We start from the raw sequence: 17,971 nt of genomic DNA on the forward strand, positions 1-17,971 counted from the left end.
GGACCTCTCTAAAGTTTGGGAATATTTGGATCAAGGGATTTGGTCTTGGATCATTTTTACCTGCTCTATCATGAAAGCTGCCTAGCTTATTACCATGTGGATGATAAAGAAGCCTGTGGATAGTTTTACAAAAGGGGTAAAATGGCTTTTTAAAATCTTAAGACTTAAAGTTTGGTTCTACCCTGAAAGGTAATTCTGAAACTGGTATCATGGGGTTCATGTTCCTTGCATCTCAATGATTCTAGGTACAGTATGCTGATTTAACAATTAAATACTACCCCTCCCCACCAGTCACCAACTGTCAGTTTACAAACCCTCAGCCTGGGGTGCATTTGGCAATCTAGAGATGAGCATTTCTACAGATAAGACTGGACTTTAATGTACTGATTTTCTGTCTAATCCAAATAGAGAAAATGATCCGTAAAATTCTGCTGTCATTTATATCTGTGACCCAACTACCGTGAATGAGGCAGTGGGGATGAAAATCTGAGCAGAATTTGGCCCTGTTGATTTCAGTGACACTACTCAACATGCATAGAATTACTCACATGCCTAAGAATTTGCAGGATCAGAACCTCAGCTAACAGATACAAATCTGAATATAAGTAAAGAGCGGGTTTGTTTGTATAAAATGACAACAAGCAAATGCTGAGGTCAACTGAAAAGTAAATAATATTGTAACAAAAATAACGTGCAGGAGACAGAGTTCTAGTGCTAGCAATCCAGGATTGGAGACAGTGCTTTGGGTTGCTATTTTTTTAAACTACTTAAAAAGTGTGAAGCTGCATTTTGAATGAAGCGAAGATGATATGGACCAGAGTCCAGCAGTGTGACAAGACTTGAACTGCAGGAAACTGGATGTGGTGGTTATTAGTCATACTTTATATTTGTCTAGCATCTTCCATCCTAGAATACTGAAGGATTTAAAGACTATTAATTAAGATAATGACCTTATATGGTAGGTATGTATCAGTATATACATGTTACAGATGAGGAAACAGGCGCATAGAAATGTTAAGACAACTTGTTTAGGTCTTTCAACCAATCAGTGGCAAAATGGGAAGAGAAATCAGGGATGAAATTCTGGGTCCACTGAAGTAAATGGGAATTTGCCTTTGACTTTACTGCCACCAGGATTTCACTGCAGAAATCTTGACTAATGAATAGTTGGCAGCACTACATAATGGAAAATAATTTGCTCCTAGGTTGGGTTTTCTAAGGGAGTTAAGTGCTCAAATCCTAAATGAGATCCCAAATGCCAGTCTTAATCATTATGCTCATTTGGCAATGTAAAGGGGGATATTCATCAAATGCATATCCAGCTCCTAAATTATTGGGAAAGGCTCAATTTTAATCCCATTCAATTTTAAAGGAAGGACCTAAAACCTTTGAAACCAACCAGAGTGAGGCATATATGATGGATCAGTTGCACCACAATACACCAGGGCTAACTGTGGCCCTTTCACAAACTTACCGTTAGTTTAGAATTATTAAGCATCTGCCATAGAATTTCTTGAGAGCAATATTAGAAAGAACTATGCAGGTATCTGAATATCTTTCTAAGTCATACAAAATTGCCAGGAAACTTTTCTAAGTTTTGGACTTAACATTTACGTAGCATTCATATTTTCAAGGCACTTTAGAGGTAGAGGCCAGACAGTAACTGGCCTTCATGTTCATAAATGTGCTAGAAGAGGGCACAAGGAGCCTTCCCTCCTTTGCAAACCCCAGCCAAGGGCCAGGCACAATTGCCGTCTCACCTCCTGGGGAAATACAAACACTGACATCTCCACATAAACCCAAGGACTCACGTGACCCCATCAGAGATGAGAGGAAGTGGGCTCATGGCTGTACTTATCCGTACAGGACAGTGTGCTGGGGAAAGCAGGTTGCATGCTCCTCCTGTGCTTTTCTGGGCTCTCCCTGCTGCTGCAGCAGTGTCCAGGGAGGACATGGCAGGAGTGAGACTACCTCTCATGGGTTCAGGGAGTTTATGCCCTAATCCTGGACAGTGCACCAGTTCAACATGGATAAATACAGAGATGAAAACCACTTGGGACGTACATATTTTCCTTTGTTGTTTAAAAGCACAATCTTGCAGTCACTCACTGGAGTGCTCATCAGAGGAGTACCATCATCTTCAATGGGGTCTTTGGCATTCTAGGCACTGTTCCTCTGAGTGAGGGTTTCAGGAGTTAGTGCTTGGTGTTTAAAACGAGTTAGTCAAAGTTAATGGTAGGTTTAGAGAAGCAATAAGTTAACTGAACACATACATGCTTCATAGTGAAAACATAAGGGTTGCTCTAGAGAAATATGACTTAGTATCTTTGGACATTACACATTTTTTCCTATAAACAACTTGAAAATCTATCTAGGCTGCTTCCTTTCTAATTAGCTGATTAAACATCCCATTTCTAATCTGAATAACATATTTTATGTATTGAATTCTGCCAACATTTGTTGGAAGGTTTATAGCTAAGAGGGATTTTAGGAGAAGTGACAGGAATTTTTGCATCAAAGAACTACGAAAGTCACAAGTTTGGGATTTTACTTTTGGCGTAAATTTTTCAAAGAGATTTAACATCTCATCGATGAGTGTTTGAATTCTTTTTTTGGCTTCGGTCATTGACTATTTAGAGCTAAAGTGCCATTAGCAAAGCAAAATAATCCTGTCTGAATGGATAATCCCTTCGCACATAGTGGTAGATACGTTATAAGGAAAGTAGCATTTCTTTGAGGTTCTGTTTCTCTGTATGAAAGATTCCATTAGTTTGTAGTTGATTTCTGTTTTTACTTGAATCATCATAAAATTACTCAGTTCTCAAAGACATATTCATGGCTTTTATGCTTATCATACAAAACAGACAGCTTTTTAATTTATATATGTATTATATGAATATTGGTTTACGTGCTTCTGAATTTCCTAGACACGGTGAATCCTCTCATCTTGATACTTCTCATTTATTACATATAATGTGTGCTAGGGTAATGATGATATTCCTTTGACAAAGACCATCTTTCTGTTCTGGATTTGTGCAGTACCTAGGACAATAGGGCCCTAGTCCATCACTGTAGTTCCTAGGCACTGCCACAATTCAACTAATACAAAATAATGCATCAGGAACAAGTGGAACCCTGGGTCCAGCTATCCCCTTTGTCCCAGATAATTAGTACTAAATATATATATATATATATATATATATATATATATATATTTAAAATCTCCTCAAACTGCAAGAACAATGCAGTTTATTATGCTGCAGTTACAGACATGTGACTTCATTATATACAATCCATGACAATACAGAGAATTTTTAACTACTCTGTTGGGAAACCCATTGTCCCTTATTGTGAGAACTGTGGAATACTTGTCCACCTACAATACATGCATGATGAGCAAGGGTAAATGGCTGTCATGCATCAAATTATATAGCAGTTTGGGAAAGCTACTTTCCAGGATGGTATATCTGACAGTACTGACTAATTCTGTGAGGGAAATGATCCCTTTGGCTCAATTCAGTTCCCACTGAAGTTGATGGGAGACTGACTATTTCAATGGGAATTGGAGGAGACCCTTCATCTGAGCTCCCCTGGCAGAGGGCTGGGGGGCCCTTGGCTCTGCAGTCCACTTAGTTCTGTGGAACTCAAGGCTGTGGCTGTGGGGGCCTTGATGCCTGTGTTAGATCTGATGTTCTCACTGGAGGCTGGTGTCTGGGATTATATGTATTATCAGGTGGTGCCCACTGGATAGACATGTAGCTGTTCAAAGGTGTAGGGTCAGTTAGCTTTGCAGTTAGTATAAATAAGTGTGGCTCCATTGGCTTGAATGGAGAAAGGCTGATTTACACAGCTCCGAGGAGAACCACAATGGCTGGTGCCATTAAATAAGTCTAGCTACCGTTTACACCCAGTCCAGCTCTGTATGTGTGCCAGAAGCTTGAGTCATTGTCCTATCTTTCCCGATCCACACTGCCCCCCACACCCCGGTGCCCCTCACCCCCCACACATACTTAGTGCTCCTTACACCATTAATAACATCTCACTCCCCTGCATAGCTCCACTCTTGTAGCCAAATTGTTGTTTCCCTTTGCACATTTGCATTCTGGGAAGGTAGGGGTTTTTTATACCCCTTCTTCTGTCTAGTACATCAGCACAGCAGCAGCCACAACTTGCTCCTAATAGGCTGCAGTGCTTAATTAAGCAAATTGGAGTTGATGAGAGTTCTGCTTGATAAAGCTCTGCAGAACTTGGCCCTCTAGAATTAAATGTAATACATGACAATTCCTCATTTGCTACAACTTCAGTATCATAAAAACACATTTCCTTTGGTCTGTTTTGAACTCTGTTATTTTCTGTGCCCAGGATGCTAGAGAGGCCTTTAGTGTTATCTTTTAATTTAATGTCAGCGTTGATCCCCGGGAAGGAAAGTTAAATACATCTGTAATGTAAGCATTTGATGAGAATCTAAGATCAATTTACGACATTTTGATCAACATAGAGGGAAAGTTAGCATTAGCCGAGGGTCACTGAGAATGTCATTAATCTCTGATGGAGCAAACATAATGAAAAATTGTAGCATACTATCAGAAAATGAGCGCTTGAATTAATTCTAATCAGCTATCTTCCCTCTCTGATTTATTCTTCCCTCCTTTTAATATTAGTCAGAAAAAGATGAATGTCATGAGGGCTTTATGGCACATTGCCAATCTAAATTGTGTAGAAGAAAATAAATTGTTCCACTAAAACCAGTTTTTATGGCAATTGCTTCTCATTTTCCACATTTTTTCATTTTTCATTGTAGCTGGTTCCTGAAACAATAAAGAGATTAAAATGTCTGCTCATTTCTTTGGGATGGTAACTAGCATGCAGAGCTGCCGATAGCAATTCTGGGCCCCAGGGCAGAACAGTCAGTGGGCCCCCATGCACACACAAGCCACGCCCACAGTCCACCTGACATTTGGGCGTTGTTGCACCAGTGCTGGCTGGTGCCCAGTGAGCTGCCAGCTGCGCTGCTGCACTCACTTTTCCGGCATGGCCAGCGCTTCCACGTGCCCGCCTGGTAGGGTTGCCAACTGTCTAATTGTGCAAACCTAAAGACCCTTACCCTGCCCCTGCCCCACCCCTTCCCTGAGGCCACACCCCTGTCCTGCCCCTTCTCTGAAGCCCCACCCCCTGCTCACTCCACCCCCAACCCCATCGCTTGCTCTCCCTCACCCTTGCGCACTTTCACCAGGTTGGGGCAGGGGGTTGGGTTCGGGAGGGGATGCAGGATGCAGGATCTGGGAGGAAGTTTGGGTGTGAGAGGGGATGTGGGCTCTAGGAGGGAGTTTGGGGCTGGTTGGGAGAGGGTGGGGGTGCAGCGGGTGAGGTCTGGGGGGTTTGGCTGCAGGAGGGGGTGCAGGGTTCAAGCTCTCAGAGGGAGTTTGGGTGCGGGGTCTAGGCGGAAGCAGGGGTTGTGGTGGAGGAGGTGAGTCAGGGGGTCGGCACGTACCTTGAGTGGTTCCCAAGGGGTTGCATTCTTGAAAAGGGCAATGGATACTGCAACGACGTATACCGAGGAATTTCCCCCCATAAGAAATAATGGAATAAAGGGGGTGTGCATTCACAACTTCACCACACTTGCCTATAACACACTGTTGCCAACTTTCATGCAGTAAATAAGCACCCTGACTTTCACAATAAGCCAAAAATCAAGCTAATCCCATTTCAAAACAAGGCCAAAACAAGCCAATCTCTAAGAACCCCAATACTTTATGTGACTAGATCCTCTCCCGCCCTGCACTCTGGGACTGTGGTGGGCCTGCTGTGCACCCCTGACTCTCTCTCCCTCACCTGGCCCTGCTTGCCAGGAGCTGATCAAAAAAAAGAAGTGACAAACTACAAGCCAAACAAGCAACAAGCTACCAACCAAAAACTAGCCAACAAGCAGCTCACAAGCCAATTAAGCCAAAAACAAGCCCAATTTCTGCATTTTTTTTCATGAGTCTGGCATGTCTGCTATGACAATGCTCTTTTCACCCAAGCAGTGTACCTTTCTACAATGACAGGTTATACAGTACACATTTTACACATAAAACACTGAATAAAATAATGTAGAACCCTACTAACACCATTCAAACACACACAACATTTTAATACAGTAAATATAGGACAGTAACACAGTATAAAACAGTGTCAATTACACTAAACTTAGGTAGGGGTGGTGGCAGGGTTTTCTTCAGCTGCCTTTTCTGTGGCCGGATTTTTGGTTGCAGAAGTCTTAAAAAAGGATTTTTTTTTAATATCTACTTTACTGCATGAATCTTTGAATGATAGAGCTCCCTGCAGCAAGCCACTGCATCATTGAGAGCCCTGGAAACTTTGGCAGACAGTTCATGGAAAGGATGCCCTTCTTTATGATTTCCGTCATCTCATTCAGCAATCCAAAGAAACGGGAGAGATTCTTTGTCCTCAGACTCCTGGCTTCCTGCCCTATGTCATCGTCATCATCATCCTTGCTTTCTTTGGATATCCATGGTTGGTCCAATCAGTTCCTCATTTGTCAGTTGCTCAGTGTCAGACTCCAACAACTCCTGTACATCATCCTCCTCTACCTCGTCCAAGCAGACAGCCTTCACTACCTTGACAATTTCTTGCTTGAGAGCAGGAACGGCATCAAATCCCATGAAGCTGTGGTCAGCATCTGGCCATGCACAGCACCAAACGCCATTCATACATTGTGAAGTGACTGCTTCCTATAATGCATCAATGTTTTCCACACCATTCAAGGTGTTTAGGACATCCAAAACTCCTTTACACTGGGCTTTCCTTCACCTACCGTCTCCTAAATCAGCATGGAGAACTTTCTCCATAGGTAATAAGCCTTGAACATGGCCAGTGGACTCAAGAACAGTACTGTATTGTACCATAGGTGAACATGTTTAAATTCACACCAGCCCCGATCTGTGCAAAAGACAGATATGCAGATCACCAGTGTAAATTGAAACACGTTCCCCTTTGATGAGCGTCAACAGATAAGGGGGAGATGTATACTGGGGACTCCCTGTAATTCACAGTCAGATGGCCATAGTCACCAATTAAGCTCAAATTTGAAATGCTCACAATGAACAGCTGATCAATTATTTATAGACCAAGAATTTTTTGTTTTAGTTATTTTTTGCAAATTTGGATGAATATATGGATTAAAGAAAATTGTAAACTCCCCCAGGGAAAATTTGTGTACAGAAAAAGGCAAAATTTGTTTTGTCAAATAAATTATTCACTATGAACTGTTTGCTCAGCTCAACTCAGCAGTATTCGTAAATCCAGCTTTTCACAAAGATAGGCCTGAAAACATGTCTTTTAGCTGAAAAGCATATATTAAAGTGCTGTTATTTGCTGAACAGAAATCACCGTTTCACAGTAATCCTAATTAGCATGTTATTGTATTTCAATATGTACTAGCAATAAAGAAACAATTAAAAACACATTTTAACCAAGTGTAACTTTCCATTATATGAACAGATATAAATATGATTTCCCCCCCCCCCATGTGCTAGTTATCACAAAGATAGTTAATATGAAAGCACTGGTTAGATTTTCTGTCCTTTTCATTTTTTGTGTGTCATCTTACTATAAATCCATTCAAATCCAGACTTTTTTCTTTATTTCCAATGAAAGACTGGAGAAATATTCAATATTTTTAATCTTCTCTTACTCAGTACCACTCGAAGCCCACAAATGGACAACTCCTTCCTCACTAACAAAATTAACTACAATAATAACATATTTCCTTTTATCTTTTCTTTTAATTATCCTTATCTTTACTCATAATGAAACATAATTAAAAAGTAGTCACATTATACATTTTGTAAATTGAATCACTCTGTGGGAAGATGGGAACTAAAGACTCTTAATCTTCTATAATATAATGAGTCCATGAGATCCAATGGTACTATAATTCTTCCATTAGGAAACTGGCCTTTGAATTGTCAGCTACTAGCATGTTCTTTTCTGTGGTGCAGAAAGAATGAAGAAGAATCTCAGCTTTGGGATAAGAAATATGTACTGTGTGTACATGAGCAGTCTTGTGTATTTTGTATCTCATTTATTGTTTTGCAGATCCGTGAGTAATGCTCTTCCACTTATTTTAAAGATAATCTCAGATAAAGAGTTTACACTTGCTAATTACAAGGACCAGCCTAACATTTTGTACTATACTGAAGCAATAGAATCATGCAAATGGAGGGGGGAACCTTATTATTGGTAGTCAGTGTAAATGAAGCGAGTTAACGTTAGTGCTGAATAACAAATCCTACTTAGCTACAAAACTTCTTTATCATCTAGGTCACAGTCCATAGCAATGTTTCATCGCTCCTCTTTACTCAAGGATCAATCCCACCTCAGTTCACTTTTGAAGCTGAAATTGAATATCAAATTGATATTCCCAAATATATGATTTCTCCCCCTGGCCCCCGCAAGGAGACATTAATGCTGGTTTAACAAAAAAACAAATACGTAGTTAATTTTGTTTTGTACAAAAAAATTTGCCCTATACATTGGCCTTTGACAAAGGTTTGATTAAATATAAGTTTTACTTCATCTCATTGTTTGCTGCATGGAAAATGAAATCTGAACAGTGGCTCTGAAATTGCTAATGGCCCTTTTGCTGTAATAAAAACTGGTTTGCTTGCTAGCGCCATGGTTACCAGAACTGATGTATTCATTATGGCCCCAGTTTAGCAGAACACTTAAGCATATGCAAAAGTCCATCCCTATTCATCAAAGCATTTAAGCATGTGCTTAAGATGTTTGCTGAATAGGGATGGACGTAAGCCTGTGAATGGATTTAAATGATTGTTGAATTGGGGCCTGTATGCCCTAATTTTAGAGTGGTTACTTCATATCCTAGTGGCTTTTAATGTAGAATCTGCATAAAAAATGAGTGAAGTCCTCAGGATTTGTCCCTTCTTCTTCTTATTATTAATGGTGATGGTGGTGATGATTATAAAGAGGAAGGGATGCAGAGTCCATAGAGCTGTGCTAAAGTTGCAGTCCTCCCGGGAGCTAAGGTTCGAATTCCACACCTGACATTAGCTCTCTTTTGGCACTGCCCACTGTCCGAGACAGGATGCTAGATTAATGGACCATTGATCTGATCAGGTATGGCAATAACTGTCCCTACAAGAAAAACATAAAATGAGGGATGAACAAATGTTGCCTGTGAGCACATATTTAGAGAGACTAATTTGCAATTTTCTGAACAATTATACTAAGAGCTACGGCTAATTACAAAAAACGAAACATGCTTGGCTCTTCTGGGCTGCAGAATGTACTACAAGCAGCTGTCTATCTCCATGCTGCAATCTATGCCTGAGGCACAGCAGTTTGCTTTCTGAAATCTCATGCTCCTCGGAAATGCTACAAAGCTTTATTTTTTAATTTTTCTTTTTTATTTGCAGTTTGTTGCTCATCCCAACTGTCAGCAGCAACTGCTCACCATGTGGTATGAAAATCTCTCAGGCTTACGTCAGCAATCTATAGCTGTGAAATTCTTGGCTGTCTTTGGGGTCTCGGTAGGCCTTCCTTTCCTCGCCATAGCATACTGGATCGCTCCCTGCAGCAAGGTACAGATGGGTTAAGGTGCATGTTGTTTATGGTTATTTATATTCAATGCTTGGAATGATGTCAAAAGTCTTTCTAAACTAAGATCACAAACAATGTTGTCCTCTGAGATTTGCCATGGCTGAGAACAAGCTCGTTGCCAATGCAGCAAGTGAGAGTGTTTTGAAATTAATCTTCAAAAATAATAAAGAAGGGAGTGGAGGAAATAGAAAATCTGATCCAACAAGTGAGAAGGAAAGAATGGAAATAGGAAAAAAATGGGAACTGGTGAAAGAATTTGACTGGAATACAGAAGGAGAAAACAAAAGACAGAAAGGGTGAATAACTTGGGGAAAATGTTTCTTGTCTCTTTGCTCATCCTAACATATGCTCCTATCGCTTTCCATTTTTAACCTGTTTTTCTGTCCTTCCTCCTCTCTGCCAGGATGCTTTTGTGTGTATGTGTGTATTATCGTTTCTTTCTCCCATTTTTCTTTTTAGTTAGTGGTGTCATGGAATACCATAAAAATGAATTAGCATTCCATGACAACCAGAGGTGGATTGTTGACTGTCAAGTAGAAGAGTAGATTAAGTCACTCCACCAAATAGCATAATATGGCCTAGTTGCCAAAACTTCGGAGAGGGAAGATGAGGAAACATTAAAAGTTGTTCCGTATCTGTTATAGACATCCAGGGATTGACAGTATTAAATGCTGCTGAAAGTTCTATTAAGAAGAGCTAGAGGGGAAATACCTGAGTCAGCCATCGGTTGGTCATTAAGTCTGAACAATTGCCTGCACTGCCAGTACTGTGGTGGTGCTTCTATCCTGAGAGAAAATGCTCAGACAAGGGGAAATAATGTGCATAGGGTTGAGCAATAAATAGCTTTTTCACTACTTTGGGTGGAGAAAGAAGAACATTTTTTTACTGAACAACAGTTGGCCACATCCACTGTATTTCTAGGAGAGGGCTTGTCAAACCTACTTAAAAGTAATAGAAGTGATAGCTAGTTGATTCAGTCCTCAAAGCATTTGGTCCCATTTCTTTTAAATGCCTGTAAGGAATTCTTTCTACGTTTGCAAAGTCCAAAAGATTACAGATCCATCGATGGGTATTAAGGAAAGACTATAATTTTCAAAAGAGCAATCTTCTAGAAAATGCAGGGCTTCTAAAATAGATGAGACTATACATGATGTTTAATACTCAGCATCCTTCAAAATAACCACGGATTAGTTTCTATTTCTCAAGCTAATTGAGAATGTGAACACTTTTTCATCAAATTTCATCACATTTCATCAAAAACACATTTTTATCAATGCTGGCTGTTAATGGAACTTACTATTGGTGTCATATTATGAAACAACTCGGGATGCTGACTACAAGAGTTAGTCCTGACCAACAATAAGGGTAGCTTCTAATACACCAGTTCTTAAAATGTATCTGCCAAATCTTGCAGTCTTTAGTTGGAGCCAAATTTCACGCTACAGGGTAATCAGAGCAACTCTGCTGCTAGCATATCGAAGAACAGAACTTGCCTCTAAAGGAAAACTTCTGTTGCACTCAGCTGTACAGATCAGTTGGCATTAAAAGCAATTTGGTCTCTGGCTCTTTTATTCATTGATGTCTGAAAGAGGAGCAGATTATTGACTTTATCCCAAACTTTACAGACAATATCCCATTCCAGGATGATATGTTAACAGGCCAAATACAGGAGTCAGATGAGTCCGCCTTGACATGAGTTTGTGAGCTGCTAATGGTTTGGAGCAGAGGTTCTCAGACTTTTGTACTGGTGACCACTTTCACACAGCAAGCCTCTGATTGCGACTCCCCTTATGCATTAAAAACACTTTTTTATATATTTAACACCATTATAAATGCTAGAGGCAAAGCAGGGTTTGGGGTGGAGGGTGACAGCTCACGACCCCCATGTATTAACCTCGTGACCCCTGAGGGGTCCCAACCCCCAGTTTGAGGACCCTTGGTTTGGAGGCTGCCATTGTGTGCTGTGAAATCTAAGCTTTACAAAACAATTTAAGTCTCTAGCCCTTATGGTTAAGAACAAATGTAAACCAATGCTGGAATATCTACTCTGAGATGTATGAACTGACCCATGCATCTAGATGAGATGTTAATTCTTAAACCTAATGATAATTCCTATGGCAACATTATTAACTATTTCACTGCTAATCAAAGGAAGCAATAGAGAAGAGGGAGGATGGAATTCTGAAGATCTGCCCAATCCACTGGTAGTGGTACCTAATTTTGGTGCCCTGAGCAGGTAGATGTTGGGTTCTGTGTGGCTCTTAAAGGAATACTACTGCCACATTTTCCAGGCTGACCAGAGCTCGTATATAATTCAAACACTTTTGAATGCTACACTCACTAATTTACAAAGTTGTCTCAGTGTACAAATTGTCATATGGCTTTCATACATTTGTGCATTCCAAATTAAGAGTCAGACCTGCAGCTGCTTTAGCTCCATCACTGCTCCAGCAATGGAACTCTTTTAATTTATACCAGCTGAGCATCTAACCCCAACTTTTTCTCCCAGTTACCTTTTTTCACACCTATCCTTTTTAAAAACATTCTTAATATTAAAAAAAGCCTACACGCTTTTCCTTCAGCTGTGTTTCTTTACATTGTTTCCCTCCTCTTTGACTCAATTATTTCCTATTCTAGAATCTTTCATTTCCCTTCTATTTATTTGATATTGTCTATTTTGTATTTGTTTTCTCTCTTTGATATGTCTCCTAGCTTTATTCTTTTTCAAAATACATATAATGGATGTTCAGGCCTGAAACAAGCCGTTCTTCTGAAATGACTCTTTGCGATTTGTATTCTGTGATTGTTGCTGTCCTCTTTGCCAGTAACAATCAAATACAAGCCCAGATTCCAGGAAGCATTCCTGTTTGATGAAAAGCAATGTTTGGAATTAATAAGGTAATGGGGCCAGTAGAACAAACAAGTAGGTCGTGCACCCAGAATTTAACTAGATTGTGCCTTATATATGATTGTCATGAGGCATTGAGTTATTTGAAAGAATTAACGTTTCATCAGTTTCCTACAAAAGATTCCACTCAACACTTTCAGCTCCTGCAACACTCAGATAAAAATGAGATTTCTCTGAAGATATGAAAAACTGCACTTCAAGAAAAAAACCCACTAAACTTCCTTCAGTAATGCAGTGGATAACTGTTTTAAGGGTACATTGGCAGAAGGGAGCACCTAATAATTCATAGGCAGTTTATAGTCCATTGGAGCTCTCTCTTCCCCCTTTTAATTCAGAATAGAACTGGGAACATATACATTAAAAATGAGTTTTCTTAAGAAGTTCCAGGCAATGATCAATATGCCCATTGTTGCCTTCAGGCCTTTCTTATTTGTAATTGCCTTGGCCTGACTGGTATTTATATGGAAAATTATATTCTATGCCAGGTATAGTTCCAGTCTTATCCTATGGCCTCCTCTACACTAACAGCAATTTTCAAAAATTTCCCACTGCCACTAACACCAGCAATGATGTTAAAAACTTTGAAAGTCCTGCTGTAAACAGTCTGCCAGTCTTTGTGTGCAGCTATCTAACAAGGCTGGGCTTAAAATGGCATTGGCAGCGGTTGCACTGTCTATACTAGGGCTCATAATGGTGGCACTGAACCAATATTAGAAGTGATGGGAAATTTTTGAAACATTTCCTATGTATAGAAGGGTCTGTCTCTGCAGGATTACTACCAACTCTTAGCTTGTTATATTTGAACTGTTCACCCCCTTCATAAAGCATGCGTACCTGACACGGTCTTTAAAACAGCAGTGGCTGGTGTTTCTTATATTAACACACCCACTGTTCCTGGCAATAAGGAGCTGAATCAGAGGTAGCAATGATCGGACACTTTTGCAAAATCTCCCAGCTTAGACAAAGGTATCATTTGCTGTTGCAATTCAGAATTCAATTTGATAAAGCACTAAGCCAGTGTTTAAGCATTTCTAATTGACCTCAGTGGGACGTAAGCAGGTACTTAAATGTTCAGCTGCAGTAGGGCTGAGATAAGGATCACATTTTTCTATTCATGCATTTGGAAAACTCTTTCAGGAATTTGATCTGACCTACATTTTTCAACACGTTAACCAGCTTTGGCAATCTTTTAAAAGATATATTTGCAGTTTTAGAAATTCAGACACTAGAAAGACATAAGAAATTGAACAGAACTAATTTTTGTTAAAGCTAAAGAATCTTGGCATAGTTGTTTTCTGGGTTTTAAACTATTTACTGTTTCATATTGAGTGGATAGTCAGACTCTACAGAAACAGTCAATGAACTACAGTAAAGGAGTATATAGATTTAACCACTGAAACCCCATTTCAAAGACTAGGGAGGAGGCTGTTTCTTGAGGAATTAATTGCTTAGGAAAAGGGGAGGAAAATGAGGGGAATTCAGTGTCTAATCCCTTCCTACATCTTTTCTCTGTTTAAGGATCAAGCATTAGATACAAAGGAAGGTTGTGAAAATAATCCTTCATTTCCAACACACAGGGAGAAAGCAATTGTGGTATGGGTATCTCTTCAGGAGGGCATTGGTCCAAGAGCAAATAATCACACGGCGAGCACTGACATATTCTTTTGGGGGTAATATATTCAGGGGAAATTCTTAAAGAGATAAGGGTTATCTAATTAGACAACTAGGCAATGGCGTTTCTCAATAAGGATGAGAGAAATTTTAGTTATTCTGAAAAGAACTTGATTCAGATCAGTGCTTAAATCACTTCTGCATTTATTGTATTAAAATAGGTCATTGTGGTGTATTGAGAAACTCAGTAACTGTTGTAATAATTACAGTAGACAATTAGCATACTGATGCATATTAAGAGCCTTATCAAAGAACTTTTTATAGAAAATTTTGTGTCAGACAAGTTATTGAGAGATCTACTAGATAATCAGCTATCACAGAGATTTATTATACTAGCACAGGGCCTGATTTATACCAGTTTAGACTGTGGTGAGGGAGAGGAGAATTAGGTCCAGATTAGTCTGATACACTGTGTTTTCATATCTCTGTATTTATATAAAAATACACACAGACGTATATAAAATATATATCCTTGTTCCTTTCTACCTTAGAGTGAACAGGACAATTTAGATATCATGCAAACATCTGTGGGTAGTAAGAGAGAAATGTAACATTGTAAGACCTATAGTTAGCCTAAATGAACAGTTAGCCTAATTCATAATGCTCTGCACATGATCTGGAAGCAGCAAAGAACAAACTTTCTATAGACTTGAATACATGAAGAGTAGCTCAGTTCTGGAGTTTTCAGCAAACTTCCAAAGAATAAATACTCTCATCTGTTATAGAGAAAAACACTCGAAAACATGGGAACTAGACCAGGAAAATAATAATAATAAATAATAAAACCTTTGTCCTGTACACATTTTGTTTTCAGCTGGGACGGATCCTCCGAAGCCCTTTCATGAAGTTTGTGGCACATGCAGTTTCTTTTACAATCTTCCTCGGACTGTTAGTAGTGAATGCCTCAGACCGGTTTGAAGGAGTGAAAAATCTTCCCAACGAGACCATCACGGATCATCCCAAACAAATATTTAGAGTAAAAACTACTCAGTTCTCATGGACAGAATTGCTAATCATGAAGTGGGTTTTAGGTAAGTAAAAATTGTATCATCTTTTAATCCTCCAGCGGAGTCCAGGATATCATGATAGGAAATGACTGAAGAACTGTCAGTGGTGATCTGCCAAAGAAAAACACTCAGAGGCAAATGTGGACCCCAATGAAGTCAGTGGCACAATAGCATTGACTTCTACAGGGTCAGGGGACAGCTCTGTCTTGGTCACAGCTGCTGAATGCATTGAGCAACATCTGGCAGATGCATACTTTATTCTAGTGATGTTGAATGCCTCAGACAAAGCCTGCTCTGTTGGTTTAATTGGGACATCTCTTTCAACCCATAAGGAAAAGATAATTTTTATAGAAAATGCTTATTCACTACACGTTTCTCTATTGGTTTTTAGAGTAATTTCTATAGAACCCTGTTAGTTTAAAATCTGTAAATTACACACAACTTTTTCAAGAGAGGAATGGCAACGTAGCAAATGAATGAGAGCCTGGCAATCAAATGGTTTAAAAGAAAAACAAATGATGAGTGAAGCACTGAAATAGGTTCTATCTGAAATGATTAAAGTGCAATGCAGATCCATTTGGAAGAATATTGCCAAGCATGAAGTTAAGCACATATTGTCTATGGGGAGTGTTTTCGTTCTGTTTGTTTTGTTTTTCTCCTTCCTCTGAAGCATCAGAGGTGGCCAGGGCTGAAGATGGGACATTGGACAGGATGAGCCAGTGCTCTGAAGTGACTCTGAATGTTCCCTCTCTTTCGTGTGCTTAGCTGTCTGGTTCTTGCTCATAATGATCAGGGTCTAACTGATCACCATATGTAGGGTTGGGAAGGAATTTTTCCCCAGGCCAGATCGGTAATGATCTGCTTGGTTGGGGGGAAGGAGGGGTTGTCTTCCTTTATAGCATTGGATGCAGGTCACTTGTTGGGATTATCTGGGTATATCTCACCTTATCAATTCCCTGCCATTGCAGGGGCCTCAGGCACTGGTGCACCTCGGTCCCTCCTATTCTCTGCCTGTGGTCTGGTCTCCTGTGGGAACCTCTCCACTCTGACTTTGAATAGAGCCATAAATTAAACTACTGATGAGTTTCAGATATGTTCGCACTGGTGTTCGAAGTCCTGCAAATGGAGAAGATATTGATCTACTCACTTACTGCCTACTTACCACTTGCAAGCCCCATTACCCTGGACCACCAGTCTCAATAGGCTTACCTTATTGATTCTGACTTCACAGTAACTATTTTCCTCAACATATTGGTCTGATGTGAGAGAAAAATCAAGGCTAAATAGCTCCCTAGTTCCATGTACGTGGTTGGAATTACACCAGTGTAAGAGCAGAATCAGGCCCCTTATATCTCTTGGCTTTCTGGCCTGGTCACAAATTTATTATTCTCTGGCTTTGCGGTAAGCAGAATTACCTACAGGATATTGGATAGAGAAGAAGAAATAGCTGGTATACTGGACAGAATAATGTATGACTGATTTATTTTTAAAGTGATATTAAAAGAGTTTGGAGGAGATTATTAGCTTCTGGCCAGGGCATTCTTTTTATAGGTTGCAAGTATCTGACTTCTTGCGGTAGGAAGAAGAAAACATTAACTGAAAGCAAATTATTTCAGTTTTCTGGGAGAAGGAAAGCTGGTTCTTTGTACAGACTTCTGAGGTAAAATGAGATTTTCTGATTACATCTCTATTCTCTCAGAATAACTCCCCACATCCCAGCATTAGTGTGCCCTGTATTCTCTGGATGGGGAACCTACCATTTCACTCGTATTCCATTCACATCGTTTCAGTGAAAACAAGAGGCTATAACCAAATTACCCTTATCCTGCACCTCACAACGTGATTGTCCTTAAAAGAGTGCAGTTGGTTGGAAACTAGGTGGGTTCAGAAGCAGATGTGGGACTCTAATTGTTATTAAGAGTTTTCTGGTGGTGGCAGTTAGAGAGCTTTACTAGGTTACTTGCCTTTAGCACCGTGCACTTTCTGACTGCTCTGGTCACAGCAGGCAAGTTTTTCATTTAACTATATCGTCAGATTCTGTAACATTCAATACCCATCTATCATACTCATATTCACATATCCCATTTGTTGTTGGGCTTGTTTTTTGGAAACGCTGGAAAGAACCTGTGATGGTGACCATCTTTTCTAGCAGCTCCTCTCTATAACTCCAACAAGCGACCTACCGCATAGTGAGAGTATGTTGCAAAGCAGAGCATGGTGAGTAAGGGAATACATTTCACTACACTGAAAGGTGTAATCCCAACACTTCACCACAGACTCGCGTCAAAGCCCACTGAAGAAAATAGAAAAGCTCTCAGTAGGTTTTGTCTTTAGTGTATTTGGGATCAGTCAGGCTCACACAACTTTTATTAATGTAATTTGCTATGCTAAATATTTATTTCTCTCCTACGCTGCACTGAACTCATTGCCTCAGCCCATTTTCATGGCAATGAGTCATTTTTTCTTAAAAAGTTAAAATAATAGTTCACATGCATTAACACTGCTTCAGGCCCACAAATTCTGGTTCCAGTAGTTACCCCTAAAACTTGTTTGTTTTTGGTTAGCTCAATATTTGCATCTAAAATGACCACAAGTGATAGCTTGGATTCTGTAAATGCTGAGGTGGAATTATTTAGCTAGCTCAGCCATTTTCTTAAGTGATTAGCTCACATTCAAGAGGGACTACCACAGTATAATTAGGGCTGGTTGCGCATTTTCTCTCAAAATTTTTCTTTCTACAAAATTGGATTTTCAACTAAAT

General features: G+C 39.8%; 1 protein-coding gene across 1 annotated transcript in view; it reads left to right on the forward strand.

Annotated features, from left to right (window-relative positions):
- Nucleotides 1-17,971, forward strand: part of TRPC7 (transient receptor potential cation channel subfamily C member 7) — a 116,838-nt gene that overhangs the window by 55,284 nt on the left and 43,583 nt on the right. The window contains exons 4-5 of the mRNA XM_050962241.1: nucleotides 9,441-9,605; nucleotides 15,018-15,234. Of these exons, the coding sequence (XP_050818198.1) occupies nucleotides 9,441-9,605; nucleotides 15,018-15,234 (382 nt within the window). The remainder of the gene's footprint in view (nucleotides 1-9,440; nucleotides 9,606-15,017; nucleotides 15,235-17,971) is intronic.

The sequence above is a fragment of the Gopherus flavomarginatus genome, chromosome 7 (assembly GCF_025201925.1).
Source record: "Gopherus flavomarginatus isolate rGopFla2 chromosome 7, rGopFla2.mat.asm, whole genome shotgun sequence".
Taxonomy (NCBI): Eukaryota; Metazoa; Chordata; order Testudines; family Testudinidae; genus Gopherus; species Gopherus flavomarginatus.